The sequence below is a fragment of the Populus nigra genome, chromosome 1, assembly GCF_951802175.1.
Source record: "Populus nigra chromosome 1, ddPopNigr1.1, whole genome shotgun sequence".
NCBI classification, from domain to species: Eukaryota; Viridiplantae; Streptophyta; class Magnoliopsida; order Malpighiales; family Salicaceae; genus Populus; species Populus nigra.
In genome coordinates this window covers 46,071,095-46,088,890 of record NC_084852.1, presented here as the reverse complement: position 1 = coordinate 46,088,890, position 17,796 = coordinate 46,071,095, and the positions used below count along the sequence as shown (strand labels likewise).

At 32.1% G+C, this 17,796-nt stretch overlaps 1 protein-coding gene across 1 annotated transcript; it reads left to right on the top strand.

The window, feature by feature from the left end:
• Positions 1–6,751: 6,751 nt before the first annotated feature.
• LOC133680902 (pleiotropic drug resistance protein 1-like) lies at positions 6,752–14,042 on the top strand. The gene is made up of 24 exons (XM_062103929.1): positions 6,752–7,296; positions 7,540–7,660; positions 7,759–7,847; positions 7,935–8,019; positions 8,111–8,270; positions 8,392–8,468; positions 8,579–8,632; positions 8,727–8,817; positions 8,913–9,214; positions 9,339–9,620; positions 9,707–10,023; positions 10,122–10,282; positions 10,372–10,475; positions 10,564–10,720; positions 10,800–10,904; positions 10,992–11,131; positions 11,229–11,561; positions 11,838–12,128; positions 12,216–12,299; positions 12,379–12,512; positions 12,663–12,890; positions 12,996–13,167; positions 13,250–13,504; positions 13,625–14,042. The coding sequence occupies exons 1-24, from the start codon at positions 6,959–6,961 to the stop codon at positions 13,880–13,882; spliced, it is 4,338 nt and encodes a 1,445-aa protein (XP_061959913.1). The 5' UTR covers positions 6,752–6,958; the 3' UTR covers positions 13,883–14,042.
• The last annotated feature ends 3,754 nt before the right edge of the window (positions 14,043–17,796 follow it).

The following is a 17,796-nucleotide window of genomic DNA, read 5'->3' as shown; positions in this document are numbered from 1 at the left end:
CAACACCTTTAAGATGGTCCTTATAAGATAAATGGATCTTTTTTGTCTAGACGGGTCTTACATATCCATATCCCTAATGAGTATATCTCTATAAAGATGACCTTATGATGGTTTGGCAGCTCCTAGAAAGCATGTCCAAAACATGCATAGCTACTGTGAGCTGGTCATCCAAGATGGTGAAGCTTGTGCAAGATTCTACCTACGACCTTTAAAGGGTCAGCTAGAGCATAGTATAACAATATAGAGCCAAGCTTTACAACGAGTTTCAATGATCTTTGTGCAAAACTCGTGTCAAGGTTCAACACCAGCATACCTGCCAAAAGAAGCTCTACTGAACTCCTTGGCGTTACTCAGATATGAGGGGAGTCCACTTGAGCATATTTGAAAAGGTTCAATAAAGAGATACTTCAAATGGAAGAATTGATTGATTCAATGACCTTAGAAGCTTTGATAAATGAGGTAAGAGAATATTCCATGTGGGAGGGCTTATACTCCCTGCCAGACTGAAACTTTATGAAAGTAAAACAGGTTATGAAAAATCACATCCGGATAGAGAAATCTAATATATTGTGACATGGACCTCCTTGTTTTTATCAAGAGGCTCAAGATAAAAAGCCCTTCAAGCGGAGTTGTTTTCCTAGTAAAGAGAATAATTCAAAGAAATGTCATAAAAGACCAGTGAGGAAGCGCGTGCAATACCTTGAGATAAGGAACATTATTCCCTTAAACACCACCCTCACAATATTTTTCATGGTTATCAAAATAAAAGACTATGTTTAATACCCGCCTTTCATGGCATCACATCCGTACATGCTCTTCTAATTTTTTTAATCTATTCCACAAGGAAAAAAGACATGATACTGAAGATTACTTCATGTTGAGGAATGAAATCGAAAGACTGATATCTAAGGGATACTTGAAGCAGTTTGTTAAGGGGAATGCCCACATAAATCAGGATAAAGAAGAACCTAGCTAACCTATCCAAGCTCTACTTGAGATTAATGTGATTCTGAGAGGTACTTGGGTAGGGGAGACACCTCTAGTGGCAAGAGGAAATATAAGAAATAGATCCTTACAATGGCTTGCCAACAAAGCCTATAACACGAGCCCATTGTTTTCATTCTAGAAAATGGAGAAAGGGTGACTTATCCCCATAAAGACACACTGGTTATTTCCATGATTTTGGCTAACCATAGAGTCCACATGATATTGGTGGATTATGATAGCTCTGTCAACATCCTTTCCATAGATGTAATATCCTAGATAACAATAGATCCCTCAAAGATGACTCATGTGAAAACCCTATTGAATGGAACTAAAGGATCAATAATACCCATAAAAAGGTGCCTTAGAGATTTTTGTCATGATCGGCATGTACTCAAGGTGCCTCACCCTTCAACAAACCTTTATGATGATAAACATGATTTTAGCCTACAATACCATAATAGAAAGGCCTTTTTTGCACTAAATTAATGCAATCATAAAATATGCAATACTCAGTCTTGAAATTCACCATTTATCATTATTTATTATGTCAATTGATGAATATATTGAATACAAATATCCATCTAAACATATTTATTTAAAAAAAATTAAATATTTATACAAGTAATTATTGAATATTAGAAATCATATCCTACAATGAAATAAAATTCTTGATGTGTGTTCAATATAAATTTTTAATTACTCCTTTTGAAAGCAATGCCATAAATTATATCATTTGATTTCATTAGTTTTATGAAAGACTTGATTGGAAATTAATAAAGTTATAAATGATACATAATTTGAACCTTATATAATTATATATTTTTAAATAATTTAAAGAACTTTGATGTACTTGATCTACTATTAGAGATAATAATTATTTACTTTTGTTTGTTCTTACATCTTAAACAAAATTGATTTAATAAAAAATAATTAATAGTAAGTATATTATAATAAATTGTGATTCAAAGTTTTTATTTTACCTCCTAATATTTTACCATCTATTTAGAAAGTTAAAACATAAATGCTCATCCTTTGCAACATGTGCACATAAGAAAGAAAAGAATAGGTACAGAGTTTGAAGGAAGAGAAAATATAAAAAAAGAATATAAAATAACTTGTGTGAGAGTTCTTTTGATATGAACCAATCAACTTATCTAGTTTAAAGATAACCTGTTTGACCAGTAAAAAAAATTCTAGGATGAAATTAAAAAATAAAATTGATAGAAAAAGATCTCATGACCCAACTCCTTGCCCAACTTAGGTTTAAAATTAAATTGTGTGGGAGTTGTCTCGAAGAGACCCAATCGACTTAGCCTATCAAAAAACAACCCAACTAACCAATAAAAAATATATGGGGATGAATTTGAGAAAAAAAATGATGAAATTTATAAAAAAATATTTCAACCCAACTCTTTACTAAGCATAAATTTAAAATTAAACCGTATTGAAGTTGTCTCAATATGATTTAGTTAACTTTGCTAGTTCAAAGATACCCTGAATTATTATAAAAAAAAAATTAACAATGAAATCAAAAATAAAAAAGGATGTAATTGAAAGAAAAAATAGGAGAAATGAAAAAAAAATAAAACTGAATTGAAAAAAGGAGAAGAGTAGCTTCACCCAAAAAGCAGTCAAATTTTTAGTAGAGAACGGTTGGTAATATATTGACGTAACTTTTAATTCGAAAGAGTTTATTATAACTTAATCCTTGTGATTTAGCAAAATTAATTAATTAGTTATGATAGTTTCAAAAACTACATGAATATTAATCCACGTAAGTTCAAATCCGTTAGTAAGATGCTTAGTTGTCACTAATTTAGTAATTATAATTTGTTCCTAACTGCCTCTGTTTTCTAGCAAGCACTTTCCCAATTTTATCCGAATTAGAGACTTTTTCACGTTTTATTTCTCAAAGTCCAAATATTTCACCATAAAATCACCCATCACCCATCACCACGACCATAAATTTTGAAGATCAATAATGATTTTTTATGGATTTGATATATATATATATATATATATATATATATATATATATATATATATATATATATACCTATTTTTTTTCTTAAAAAAATGAATATAACGTGCATTAATTCTCTGTTGTTTATTAGGAATTATCCGGATAGAAATTATGACTAGAAAACTTGAAAATTCTCAGTACCATATTTGAGCACTGATCTCAACTAATCAATTTTAATTGACCAGTAACTTCTAATTATTTGAAAGGATATCGTTTAATCTCACGTTTCTGGAAGCTGGAGATTATCAAAGATAAAATTAAGATAAAAACTAATCATTATTATTATTGTTTTATTTAAATTAATAGTAAAATCAATAAATATAATATAATATAATTATCGTTAAAAAATAGCTTGTTATTTATTAAAAAAATAAAAAGGGTAATGTGTGGGTTTCATTTTATGATAAACGAGTTTAATGTTTTTAATTAAGCTATATATTTGATATGCTTTGTACGCTTTATTCAAATCAACTAACGGTGCCTAATCAATTTAACAGAAGTTTGTAATGGATATTAATGAATGGTTTAAAATTATTCAATTTTAATAATAATAAGGTCAATTAAAGCCACTTTTATATAAAAATAATTATTATAAAAAAAATCATGGCTCACCTTACCGAAAAACTCTATGGCTCTCACCATCTTTGAATACCAGCCGTGAAAATCAATTTTAACTCGGAAGCTTCTCATTATTTTCGAAAAGTATATACATATATTATTCTCACATTTCTAGGTGCTTTGATTTTATACGAGAAGAAAATCATGTGTACATAGCAAACTGAAAACCATTCAAGCTTGCCTGTTTTGACTTTTCAGAATCTCCCTTGTCTTATTGTTTGCAATTTTCTTGTATTATATTTGTTTGTTGAAAAGTAGTTTTAAAAATATTGCTTTTCAAACCTTTTTATATTTATTTCTTATTAAAAAAGTTGATCAATAGAAAATACTTTCTAGTTAATAAAAAATTTAGCTTCATTTCCAAGAAAATCTTTTCCTTTTATTTTGTGCGGAAAACATTTTTCAGAAGTTATGAAAAATTTAGAAATATCATATTATTTGCTGATTATATCAGATTTGATCCTCAAACTTTTGATTGTTATATATTTTATTTGAATCTTTTTTCTTCAATTTTATCCCTTAAAATTTGATTTAATTTGATTTTTATATTAACTTTGGTCCTTATTTTTATGATTGTTATTTACTTTTCTCTTATCATTTTTTTTGAAAATTTTTATCTATCAAATTTGGTCCTCATTCTTTTGATTGTTACTTATTTTTATTTAAAATAATTTATGAAATTATAATTATAATTATTTTAATTTCATCATCTTTTAAATTTTTTTATTTGTTAGATTTGATCTCTATTATTTTAATTATTATTTATTTTATTTGAGATAATTTATGAAATTAGATTTTTTTCAATTCCATTCTCATTCAACTTTTTAATTTGTAAGATTTGTTCTTTATTATTTTAATAAACATGAAAAAATATTAATAAGCTATTTTCCAACTCATTTTCCATAACATATCCAAATACTGAAAAATATTTTCCACCTTATTTTTCATGACACTACCAAACATCAAAAAATAATTTACTTGTCCGGAATTTACTTTTAAAAAAAATCACTTTTCTGCAAACAAACGTGCGTTGCACCAATTAGTCCCCAACTATCAATAAATTCTCAATATATAGTCCCCTACTTCCAATTTTGTAAACATTAGCTAGGCATCCCATAATCAATAAATATAATATAATATAATTATCGTTAAAAAAATAGCTTGTTATTTATATAAAAAAAAAGGGGTAATGTGTGGGTTTCATTTTATGATAAACGAGTTTAATGTTTTTAATTAAGCTATATATTTGATATGCTTTGTATCCTTTATTTAAATCAACTAACGGTGCCTGATTAATTTAACGGAAGTTTGTAATGGATATTAATGAATGGTTTAAAATTATTCAATTTTAATAATATTAAGGTCAATTAGAACCACTTTTATATATAAATAATTATAATAAAAAAAATCATGGCCCACCTTACCGAAAAACTCTGTGGCTCTCACCATCTTTGAATACCAACCATGACAAATCAATTTTAACTCAGAAGCTTCTCATTATTTTCGAAAAGTATATATATATATATATATATATATATATATATATATATATATATATATATATATATATATATATATATATTATATTATTATTCTCACATTTCCATGTGCTTTGATTATTTATACGAGAAGAAAATCACGTGGACAAATCAAACTGAATACCATTCAAACTTTGCCAATGTTAGACTTTTCAGAATCTCCCTTTGTCTTATTGTTTGCAATTTTCTTGTCATCTTAAAATAAGGGCGTTGCTCAAATTAGTCCCCAGCTATCAATAAATTCTCAATATATAGTCCCCTACTTCCAATTTTGCAAACATTAGCTAGGCATCCCATAATCAATAAATATAATATAATTATCATTAAAAAATAGCTTGTTATTTATAAAAAAAATAAAAAGGGAAATTATTGGGTTTCATTATTCAATAAATTCTGCAGCTCATCTTTTAGTTTCCTCAACTCTTTTGGCGCCATTATATATGATGTCATTGATATTGGTTTGGTATCTAGAACCAAATAAATGCAAAACTTAAACTTCTTGCACGAAGACAATCGAGGTAAGTCATTGGAAAAGACATCGATGAAATTCCTAACTATAGGGACTTGGTTTAACTAGAGAATTTTATTCACTGCATCCACCATTTTAAATAAAATAAAAGCTTATAGAAACAAAAAATAATAATAAAAAACATCCCAGCCATCAGTTTTTTTATTTCTTAATTATTTTTTACATGTATTTTTTTTGAAAAAAAAACAATTTCTTTAAGGACCAATTAATTTATATAGGAGTTCAATTTCCAAATTGATATAAATGCATGACATTGTTAGGATGGAAATGGGAGAAACTTTTCTTTAAGGACTCATGATCATCAATCTCTCTAACCGGAGGAAATGAATGGAAAATTCAACTAATAGATATTTTCAAAATAAAGGTTTTATAAACTTTAATTTCGTACTGACTGAATACTGATATGGACAGGATTCTTGAAAGATATTTTGTTTTTCACACATATTGAATATAAGTACAGTGTGGTTGACTTGGTCACAGGAAGCAAATAACTTTCGACGATTTTCGCCATTAATTATCAATCTCTCCAATTGGATGGAGAATTCATAAAATTGAAAATTCAACTCCGAGGATGTAAGAAAAGATTTATATTAATTTATTAATATTTTTTTAATTAATTTTTTTTTAAACCTTAATATAAGTGTTTTTTCATTCATATTAACAATTATTAAAAAATAATATAAATTATATTTTATAACTTTATCAAACAGCTTAAATTATTGAAATGAAATAATTCTTTAACATGGTATTAGAATTTTAATAATTACACAGTCATGAGTTTTAATTTTATTATTTTTATTTATTTAATAAAAATTAAACATAATATAATATAAGTCTCTTGAAATTTTAAGTTTTAAAAAATATTATTTTAAAAAATATATTAAAAAATAATAAATCATATTTTTCCATTTCAAAAATAATTAAGCAAAGAACTTTCAACTATTTTCTCGTTTTTTCCTCCCCGTAATAGTCTGCTGTTTGCCTAATGTAAACAAGTTTGACCTTTAAAAAAAAAAGACGCCAGTAGTCCTTAAAAAGCCGCCAGGAGTCCTTATTAAGAATCCACACATTCATGTTCATTTTTTCATTGGCGCTCCACTTCAATACTTTGTCTCCCTTGGAAGCTCAAGAAAACAAAATCATTTTAGCTGTTCATTTAGATTTCTATTATTCAAGTTCCAAAACCCAGAAAGAGGAATAGAGGAACAAAATCTGGGGTTTGGTTTGTTTTAGTTGCTGTTTAAGTATACTGATCCACCATCAATGGAGAGTTCTGATATTTACAAAGCTAGTAGTAGTTTAAGAGATAGTTTAAGAGCAGGTTCGTTTGTATGGAGAAACAGTACTGTAGAAGCATTTTCAAGATCTTCACGAGAAGAAGATGATGAAGAGGCTCTAAAATGGGCTGCGCTGGAGAAACTACCTACTTATGATCGTTTAAGGAAAGGTATATTGATGAGTGCATCGAGAGGTGTGAGTAGTGAGGTAGATATCGAAAAACTCGGAGTCCAAGAGAGAAAACAGTTGCTGGAAAGGTTGGTCAAAGCTGCAGACGAGGATAATGAGAAGTTCTTGTGGAAACTCAAGAATCGTATTGAAAGGTAAAATACTCTCCTTTGGTTTGTCCATTTACTTTGTTTGGTTTGCAGAGAAAATTTTAGAAAGGAATCAAGCTTTTAGATCGAAACAAAATGGTTCTACTTAATTGGATACTTGTTAGTCTCTCTTTCATGATATATGGATTGATCTAAAAAGAAAATATGGATTTTGTTCTCCCTCTATTTACTTGGAATACAGAGGAACTCTGTTTTGGCTGTTGAAGTTCTTGATTTTTGGCGTTTCAGGGTTGGAATTGAGTTTCCAACAATTGAAGTGCGGTACGAGCATCTAAATATTGGAGCTGAAGCTTATGTAGGAAGTGGTGCTTTGCCTTCATTTGCTAAGTTCACTTTTAGTATAATAGAGGTAACTACAGCTGCAAACATTTGACATCAGTTATTACTACCGATTGCCAAAATATGATGCTTTCTTGTTAGCTAATAACTCGTACATCAATTTTGAAGGGTCTACTCATTGCTCTTCGTATACTTCCAAGTAGAAAGAAACCACTCACCATCCTTAAGGATGTTAGTGGAATCATCAAGCCATCAAGGTAAGATGATCATGATCTAGAATCTGTTTGCTTCAATAGTTAGTTGCCTATTCTTAAGTTTTGTTTTTTGCTATGTACATGTTTTAGATTGACTCTGCTCTTGGGTCCTCCAAGTTCTGGGAAGACCACTCTTCTGTTGGCATTGGCTGGAAAGCTTGATCCCAGTCTTAAGGTGGTGATAGATTCTCGTAAATTTGTGTATTCCATGAGGACTTAGCTTTAGTTTTCTGCTTTAATTTGAGAAGCTGAATTCTTTCTTGCAGTATTCTGGTCGCGTGACATACAATGGTCATGGGATGAACGAGTTCGTACCACAAAGAACGGCTTCCTATACCAGTCAACAAGATCTCCATATAGGAGAAATGACCGTGAGGGAAACTTTGGCCTTCTCTGCCAGATGCCAAGGGGTTGGAAACCTTCACGGTTAGAATAATGGACTAGATTTTATTTGCATATCCGAACAGAATCATAATCCACTCTAGTGATCTGTTCAATATTCATAATTTAAACATGACTACTAAATAAAAATCCTTGCAATTGTCAGATATGTTGGCAGAGTTGTCGAGAAGAGAGAAAGAAGCCAACATTAAGCCTGATCCAGATATTGATGTCTTCTTGAAGGTGATGAAAGATATTAATATTTTGCCTATTAGACTTCCTTTATAGTAGCTAGAATAAGCTACGATGATGTAGAAAGCAATGTTCATTTTCTGTTGTTTCTGGTATTACAGGCAGTAGCAACACAGGGTCAAGAGGCCAATGTCATCACCGATTACGTCTTAAAGGTAGTACCACTATGTAGCATTGAAATGTCATGAAAGTATTCAGAAAACGTGAACAGAATATCTCTAAATCTCTTAACTTCTCTGGAAATTGTAGATATTAGGATTGGAGGTCTGCGCAGATACTCTGGTAGGTGATGAAATGATAAGGGGTATCTCTGGAGGACAAAGGAAGCGTGTTACAACTGGTAAAATCTCCATTACTCCATAACTAACATCAGAGAAAAATTATTTCGCTTCACTCTCCAATTAATCTACAAAAATCTCCATTGATCTGTCATAGGTGAAATGCTGGTCGGACCATCAAGGGCATTGTTTATGGATGAGATTTCTACAGGCCTGGACAGCTCAACAACTCACCAAATTGTGAACTCATTAAAGCAAACTATTCACATTCTCAATTACACTGCCGTCATCTCGCTTCTCCAGCCAGCACCGGAGACTTATGACCTCTTCGATGACATTATTCTCCTGTCAGATGGCCAAATTGTGTACCAGGGTCCTCGTGAAAATGTGCTTGGATTTTTTGAACATTTGGGCTTCCAGTGCCCTGAAAGAAAAGGCGTGGCAGATTTTCTGCAAGAAGTAAGCTTAAATGAAGCGGTTTTACATGGAACCTTTACTACACTAGGATCTCCTATGTTCAATAAAAAGAGCCTCGTGTAAGTATCACAATCTTCATGATCGATAATGAAGGAGTTTTTCGCAGGTGACGTCTAGGAAAGATCAAGAGAAGTATTGGGCACGTAAAGATCAGCCTTACAGGTTTGTCACAGTCAACGAATTTGCTGAGGCATTTCAATCACTCAGCGTGGGACGAAGGGTCATAGAGGAGCTTTCAATCCCATTTGACAAGACCAAGAACCATCCAGCGGCATTAGTAAACAAAAAGTATGGAGCTGGAAAGATGGATCTGCTTAAAGCTAACTTCTCGAGAGAATTCTTGCTCATGAAGAGGAACTCATTTGTCTACATCTTCAAGATATTCCAAGTAATTATCGATAGTCATTACAATATCCAAGTTTTGTTTACTTTCAAATTTTGCATTCAATGTGACTCCTTTTCACTTCGTATCAGCTTACAATGATGGCAATTATTTCAATGACACTCTTCTTCCGGACCAAGATGCCTCGAGATACAGTCGCGGATGGTGGAATTTATACTGGTGCTTTGTTCTTCACTGCGATCATGATCATGTTTAATGGTATGGCTGAGCTATCTATGACCATCGCAAAGCTTCCTGTGTTCTACAAGCAAAGGGAACTCCTATTCTTTCCTCCATGGACATATTCAATTCCGCCTTGGATCCTGAAAATTCCCATTACATTTGTTGAAGTTGCTGCATGGGTGTTCCTAACTTATTATGTAATCGGATTTGATCCAAACATTGGAAGGTAAATAAGAATTCTTGATTTTCTGTAAGCTTGTACCAGAATCCATTCTGATCCAGCTGTTACAACAAGGTTGTGTTTCTTTCTTTCATTTTTTGCAGGTTTTTTAAGCTGTACGCGGTGCTTGTGCTAATTAACCAGATGGCATCTGCACTATTTCGATTTATTGCTGCAGCTGGAAGGAACATGATTGTTGCCAACACATTCGGGTCATTTGTGCTCCTCGCAGTTTTTGCGTTGGGTGGCGTCATCTTGTCAAGAGGTATGATGAGTATAATATCGCACTCGAAAATTATATTTTTTCTTCCAAACCTGGAGGAACTCATTGTGTTTTTTTGTTGAATGGAACAGAGCAAATAAAGAAATGGTGGATATGGGGTTACTGGGCTTCACCATTGATGTACGGGCAGAACGCAATAGTAGTGAATGAGTTCCTTGGAAATAGTTGGAGTCATGTATGGTTTTTTTAACTCACCGTCTGTATATTTGTGCCTTCGGCTCTCAATAATCAACTGGTATCTGAAGTTATTTTTCGAATCACAGATTCCTGCAGGCTCCACAGAATCACTAGGAATCCAAGTTTTGAAGAGTCGCGAATTCTTCACAGAAGCGTATTGGTACTGGATAGGAATCGGGGCAACAGCAGGATTCATACTACTATTCAATGTCTGCTTTGTTGTGGCCCTCACTGTCCTCGATGGTAAGTGTCATTACCTTCACAACGCCATACCTCTTGAAAGGTGGAGCTTATATTAATATATAGCAAATTATGTTGGCAGCATATGAGAAGCCTCAGGCTGTTATATCTGAAGAACCGGAAAGTGGTGATTCTAAAGGAGCTGTTCAGTTATCAAACCGTGGAATCAGTCACCAAACCAAAACAGGTAAAAGAACTCAAATAATGAAGTGCTCAAGTCATTTTCCAGCCTATTACGTATCAAATTATTGATATATTTTCAATTTACAAGCAGCGAGTGGAGTTGAAATTAACAGAAGTGGTTCAGATTCCATTGGTGAGGCCAGCAACAACAGGAAGAAAGGAATGGTTCTTCCATTTGAACCACATTCCATCACATTTGATAACGTTATTTACTCCGTTGACATGCCACAGGTATCAAGATTTAGTGAAGTACGATTATATCTCGCTTTGATGTCATATGATTGAATGAACATGGAAAAACTGATCATGTTGGTGTTGAGATTTGCAGGAAATGAAAGTTCAAGGAGTCGCTGAGGATAGGCTGGCGCTTTTGAAGGGTGTGAGTGGTGCTTTCAGGCCCGGTATCCTTACAGCTTTGATGGGTGTTAGTGGTGCTGGAAAAACGACTTTGATGGATGTGTTAGCTGGTAGGAAAACTGGTGGATATATTGAGGGAGACATCAAGATTTCAGGGTACCCAAAGAAGCAAGAAACTTTTGCTAGAATTTCTGGATACTGTGAGCAAAATGACATTCACTCTCCACAAGTTACCGTCTATGAATCCTTACTCTACTCAGCTTGGCTTCGTCTACCCTCAGAAGTTGACTCTGAAACCAGAAAGGTAGGCACCCTCTGCCTTGAATTTAAATATGCTTCATACATTAGGTATTTAGCGTGCAGATTTGGGTTCCGTGAATATTTTCTTGTGTTCGTGCTTGTTTCATCCAATTAAGTTTAATTTAGCTTTACCATTTTATACTTTATCCTTAGATCAAGATCAATGTCCCGGTTCTATCTAGCAAAGGATACTGCTGGTGAAGTTGATCTTATGCGGTGATTGTGCTAAATATTATGGTTTTTTTAGTCGGCCTAACCCAGTCAACTTCTACATTTCTAGATGTTCATTGAGGAAGTCATGGATCTTGTGGAGTTGAATCCATTGCGCCATGCATTAGTGGGGTTGCCTGGTGTGAATGGTTTGTCCACCGAGCAGCGCAAGCGGCTAACCATTGCAGTTGAGCTAGTTGCAAACCCTTCTATCATATTCATGGATGAGCCAACTTCAGGGCTAGATGCTAGAGCCGCTGCCATTGTGATGAGAACAGTTAGGAACACTGTTGACACAGGAAGAACAGTTGTTTGCACCATCCATCAGCCCAGTATAGATATATTTGATGCCTTTGATGAGGTAAAAATTGTTAACAATTTATCTGAGCTAGAGCTTTGTCAAGAGTTTATCAACATAATAATCTGGATTATTAACATGGCATTGTAGTTATTCCTGATGAAGCGAGGAGGTGAAGAGATATATGTTGGGCCAGTGGGTCGTCACTCTACCCATCTGATTAAGTACTTTGAGGTATGTTTAATTTGGTTAATAATTAAATAACCTATGTTCATACCAACTATAATTGACTAATATTCATTTAATTGTGAAGGAAATTGAAGGAGTGAGTAAAATTAAAGATGGCTATAATCCAGCAACTTGGATGCTGGAGGTTACTTCATCATCACAAGAGATGGCTTTGGGGGTTGATTTTGCTAACATTTACAAGAATTCAGATCTGCTCAGGTCAGCTAAAGTAGTTTTTTAAAGTACTGAAAAATATTCTAAAGCCCTCCCAAATAAGCTTTGATGATTATGAAATAGTAAAGCACTTAGTAATTGAGAATTAGAGTTCAATTTGTCTAAAGTTTGTCTCTGATGCGTGGCTTAATTCAGGAGAAACAAAGCACTTATTGCAGAACTAAGCACACCTGCTCCTGGCTCGAAGGACATTTATTTCTCTACGCAGTACTCGACATCATTTTTCACACAATGTATGGCTTGCTTGTGGAAGCAACACTGGTCATACTGGAGGAATCCACCATACACTGCCGTGAGATTTCTTTTCACAACCTTTATAGGGTTGATGTTTGGGACAATGTTCTGGGACCTTGGCTCCAAAGTGTAAGTCACAACGGCTAGCTTAAACAATATATATAGAAGGTGACGCTTTGATGGTTTGCCACATGCAGTTCTACCAATTCATCTAACTTGTCTTACAAACTGTAGGGGCACTGCCCAGGATCTTTCCAATGCTATGGGTTCAATGTATGCAGCTGTTCTTTTCCTTGGTTTTCAAAATGGATCAGCTGTACAGCCAGTGGTGGCTGTTGAAAGAACTGTCTTCTACAGAGAAAGAGCTGCTGGAATGTATTCAGCTTTGCCCTATGCCTTTGCACAGGTAATCTAGGATTCACCTCATCAAGTAAATTATTATTGCATGTTTCATGCATTGATCACCAAAACTTCATCTTATGTTGCAGGTCTTGATTGAGATTCCTTATGTATTTGTTCAATCCGCTGTCTATGGTGTTATAGTTTATGCAATGATTGGGTTTGAATGGACTGCTGCTAAGTTCTTCTGGTATCTGTTCTTTATGTACTTCACATTATTATACTTCACCTTCTATGGAATGATGTCTGTGGCTGTGACTCCAAACCACCACATTGCTGCCATAGTTTCCACCGCATTTTATTTAATATGGAACCTCTTCTCGGGGTATATAGTCCCTCGACCTGTAAGTGCTAAATATTACTATATATCTTAATCATTTCAAATTCTAAGTTTCCATAGTGACTGGTAATTACCTTGAGGAACAATATTGTGATTCTTTTTCTGCTTTGGTCTTTTACAACAGCGGATACCTGTATGGTGGAGGTGGTACTACTGGGCATGCCCCGTATCATGGTCCCTGTATGGATTGATTGTATCACAGTATGGAGATATACAGAAACAACTCAACGACACTCAAACAGTGAAACAATATGTGAAGGAATATTTCGGATTCGACCATGATTTAGTTGGAGTAGTTGCAGCCGCGGTTCTTGGCTGGACAGTCCTCTTTGCGTTCATATTTGCCTTTTCTATCAGAGCCTTCAACTTCCAGAGGCGATAGGGATTTTCTTTACATGCTTCATTCTATGTTTCTCCCTTTTCTGTGTGTAGGCTAGCTATTTTAGTATTTCAAGTTTGTAAAAACACGTTAATATAGTTTATTGAAACTTATTAACTAAGATAATTAAGTTAATGTTAATCAATGCTTGTAGTTCCACAAACTGCATACACACTTCGTCTCATAAATCTATATGTAACTTCCATGTCCTTTTCCTATTTATTTGGGTTTTGAAATTAATGATTTATTTTTTACTATTCTATTTCTATATGCTTAACGAGGTTTTTATATTCCTTAATAATTAAAAATAAAATTCTTTTTTTTTAATCTTAATATGACTGGTTTAAGACAAGATGAGTACGTAGGAGAAACAAAAAATTTGGAGGTGAACCTGGTTCACTACTTCATATTATTGATCAGCCAATAGTGCTATGGCACATGTCATCCTATTTAACCACATCATCAACTTGAAAATAAAAAATAATAACTGATCATTATAAAAAAAATCGAAATGATTAGGACCAGAACGGTTTCCAAAATGATTACCTGTTAAAATTCCAAAACTTTAACAGCTAAAAACCTGTAATGTTTTGAAATAAAAAGAAAGATTTAAGATTATTATATTATTTTCTAACAAATTCTTTTAAATGAAAGTGTTTTAAACTTGAAATTTGTATAGATTCATATTAATTTATGCTTGATTTTTATCAAATAAATAGAGACGGTGAGATTTGAAATCGTGACCACTCGATCATCAAGGTTTTGATAGCATGTTAAAGAACCATTTCAATTCAATAACTTAAACTATTAGGTAAAGTTATAAAATATGATTTATATTACTCTGTAACAATTACAACATTATTATATATTTTGATAAAATGGCCAAGAAAAATGATTAATGGGCGATTATGCAAACAAAGATTATTACTTGTAATACTTTATTAATGGGCGATTATGCAAAAAAAGAAAAATTAAATAAATTGCAGGATCAAGCAAAATTAGAAAACTATCGATAGATATCCTACTCATTAAGAAAAGGAAACTTAATTAATCTACTCATTAAGAAAAGGAAACTTAATTAATTAGAATCTATAATCAAGAAAGAAACAATATAATTACCTAATATTATTTTTACAATTTAGTTTTTCATGTTTTGCAAACGATCCTGGGAAATATAAATAAAGAAGAGAACACCACAAAGAGAAAGGGGACACGCATAAAGAATGAAGGAGGAGATTCTTGCAAAGAAAAACCTAGCTAACAAAATAAAAAAAAATTAATATTAAAAAAAAAAAACAATCCTAAAAATTGTTGCAGAAAAGAGGAGAAGACAAACCAAACTTTGCAGCCACTGATCTCCCACCGTGAGCAGTAGTGACATCCATCACCGGTTAGAAAGCAAGAAGGAGAGGAGGGGCAACCTGTGGATAGAGTTCACGCCCCCCGGCACGCTTGCGAGTGAGAAAACCATTCCATAACACCTATAGTTCCACCACATGTTTTGTACACGCGCCACCACTGTTTTATTTTTTTAGCACTGTTTCACCTCGTTTCGACCTTCCAGTCAAGTTCCAGCCGACTTCAATGACTTCTAAAGGTTAATTTTAACCCCTAATGTGTGATTTACTTGTTTTTAGAATTATTTGCGTTATACATGGTGGTTTTTAAATTTTTAAATGCATTGTTGAATATTATTGTTATTTATTTTGTTTTGAGTAATTTGTGAGGTGTGAATTTTTTTTTTTTGGTAGATTATATTTGTTTATATTCATTGCTTTGTATTGAATTATTTGTAATATGTGAGTGAATTTTTTTTTTTTATGTGTGGATATATTTGTGGAGTTGTGTTAAGACTTGTGTTTAATAACAATATATCAATTGTTTTTTATTTGAGAACTCAACTCAAAATTAGGTTATCTCTTATTGATTTTTATTTTTGAATGTTGATTATCAAATAATAAAAATAATAAAATTGGTGATCATACATTCGTGTTTCTAGATGATTGTTATGATATATTTTTTTCATTGTGGCATATGGTATCAATTGGTTTTTTTTTTGAGAATTCAACCCAAAATTAGGCTACCCGTTATTGATTTCTATATTTGAATGTTGACTACTAGATAATAAAATTAGTGGGCATACATTCGTGTTTTTAGGTGATTATTATAGTTTTTTTTTTTCATTATAGCATATTGTTTGTCACCTAAGTTGAGAGTCCAAATCAGGATTAGATGACTAATTCTCGTCTCATATCATTGATGGTTGATTAACAAATATTTAAATTGAAAAATACATGTTTATGTCAAATCCAATACCTATCTTTTGTCAAAATAGGTTAGCACAACAAACAAACAACAATTCAACTTACCCTAGATATGATGAATAAGATGATTATATCTTTTTTTATTACATAATCAACCCCTTATCTAGAATTTTGACTAAGATCAGTTAGAATTTTTAGTTATTGTAAAATTAGATAGCAGCCCCTACTTTTAATTTTACTATTTTTACGATATTACTGGTCGCGATGTTGCATATGACATATATAATGGATATGATACGGAAATGTGACTTTCTAGCAAACAAATATGGTAGAGAAATTCTCCTTAAATAAATATAAAAAAAACAAGAGATAGTTAAAAAATAGAATATTTTTCTATTTTTGAAAATTGGAGTAAGAAAAAGGAAAACAAAAAACTCAATGTTCAAATACAATATTTCTCCTTCCAAAAGTAGAAAAACTAGTTTTCTAAATTTGCTCTTATTTTGAAGAACACATTTTAGAAATTCCTCATAATTTTCCTATTGTTTTTTAAATAAAAAAAGGACATATATAATATATATTTTTAGATGCAAGCACTTTTTTGCAATGTAAAAGATTAAATTTATTTTTTTATATATTTTCATAGTTTATTAGTATCATGAATTTAATTTTTATTATAAATCTAATATAAAGATTTTCTTAGTAATATAACTTTTTTCACAATAATTATTAATTTGAATAATATAAAATAAAAATTTTATAGTTAGATTATTATGAATTATGATTTTGATTTTTTTATAAAAAATTTTGTAATCTTGATGTTTTTTTTTTTTTGTTGAAAAAAGTCATCTTTCATAACTCTTCATTTTGCATTATTGCATGTGGGACATATAATATCTTCCCTGTCTCCCACGCACGAAGAACAACAATTAATGTACTGTAGTTCCATTTGGTGTCGTGGGATGGTTTTCTTGAAACTAAACTCTATTACAATAAAAACGCATAGAAAACTCTTTTCTTATTAAATCTTCTTCATAATACAAAACCTTTTTTTGTGTTAATACTATTATAGAACTTCTTGGACCGATCATAAAACTTCATTAGCATATAACCATCTAGAGGATCGATCACTGGTCTATATATCTACTCCTTTGATTTTCTTGGACTTTGCCTTCTTCTCACCAGAAACCTATACACACTGCTTCATTTTTTGTGGGAACTTGTAAATTAGTGTTAGAATAGAATTCTAGGAAATGATGTCGCTGTTAAATTACATTCCTTACTTTCTCTCACGTTTATAGTGGAGATTGCGTTAGGAGAGGTTTCCATATATTAACTCATGAACAAGCTCTCTCAAGTACAGGCCTCTTAGTCCTGAATCTGATAGTAATATCCTTTGTGATACTGCACCGTTATGAACATCTCTGTAATGTGGAAATTTCTATTACTGTTATTAAAATCTAGTACAAGTCCATGATATCTTATCTTGTTCTCATTTACTGAAATACGCTGAGCACTCGCTGAATAATGCTATGAATAGCATGATAGACTTTGAAAGGTAAAATATTTTTCTACTAGATTGAAAATAAATACTACACCCTCGTTAACATGATCAAACAATAGGAAGCAACTGCAGCTTCAACAATTTTCCCT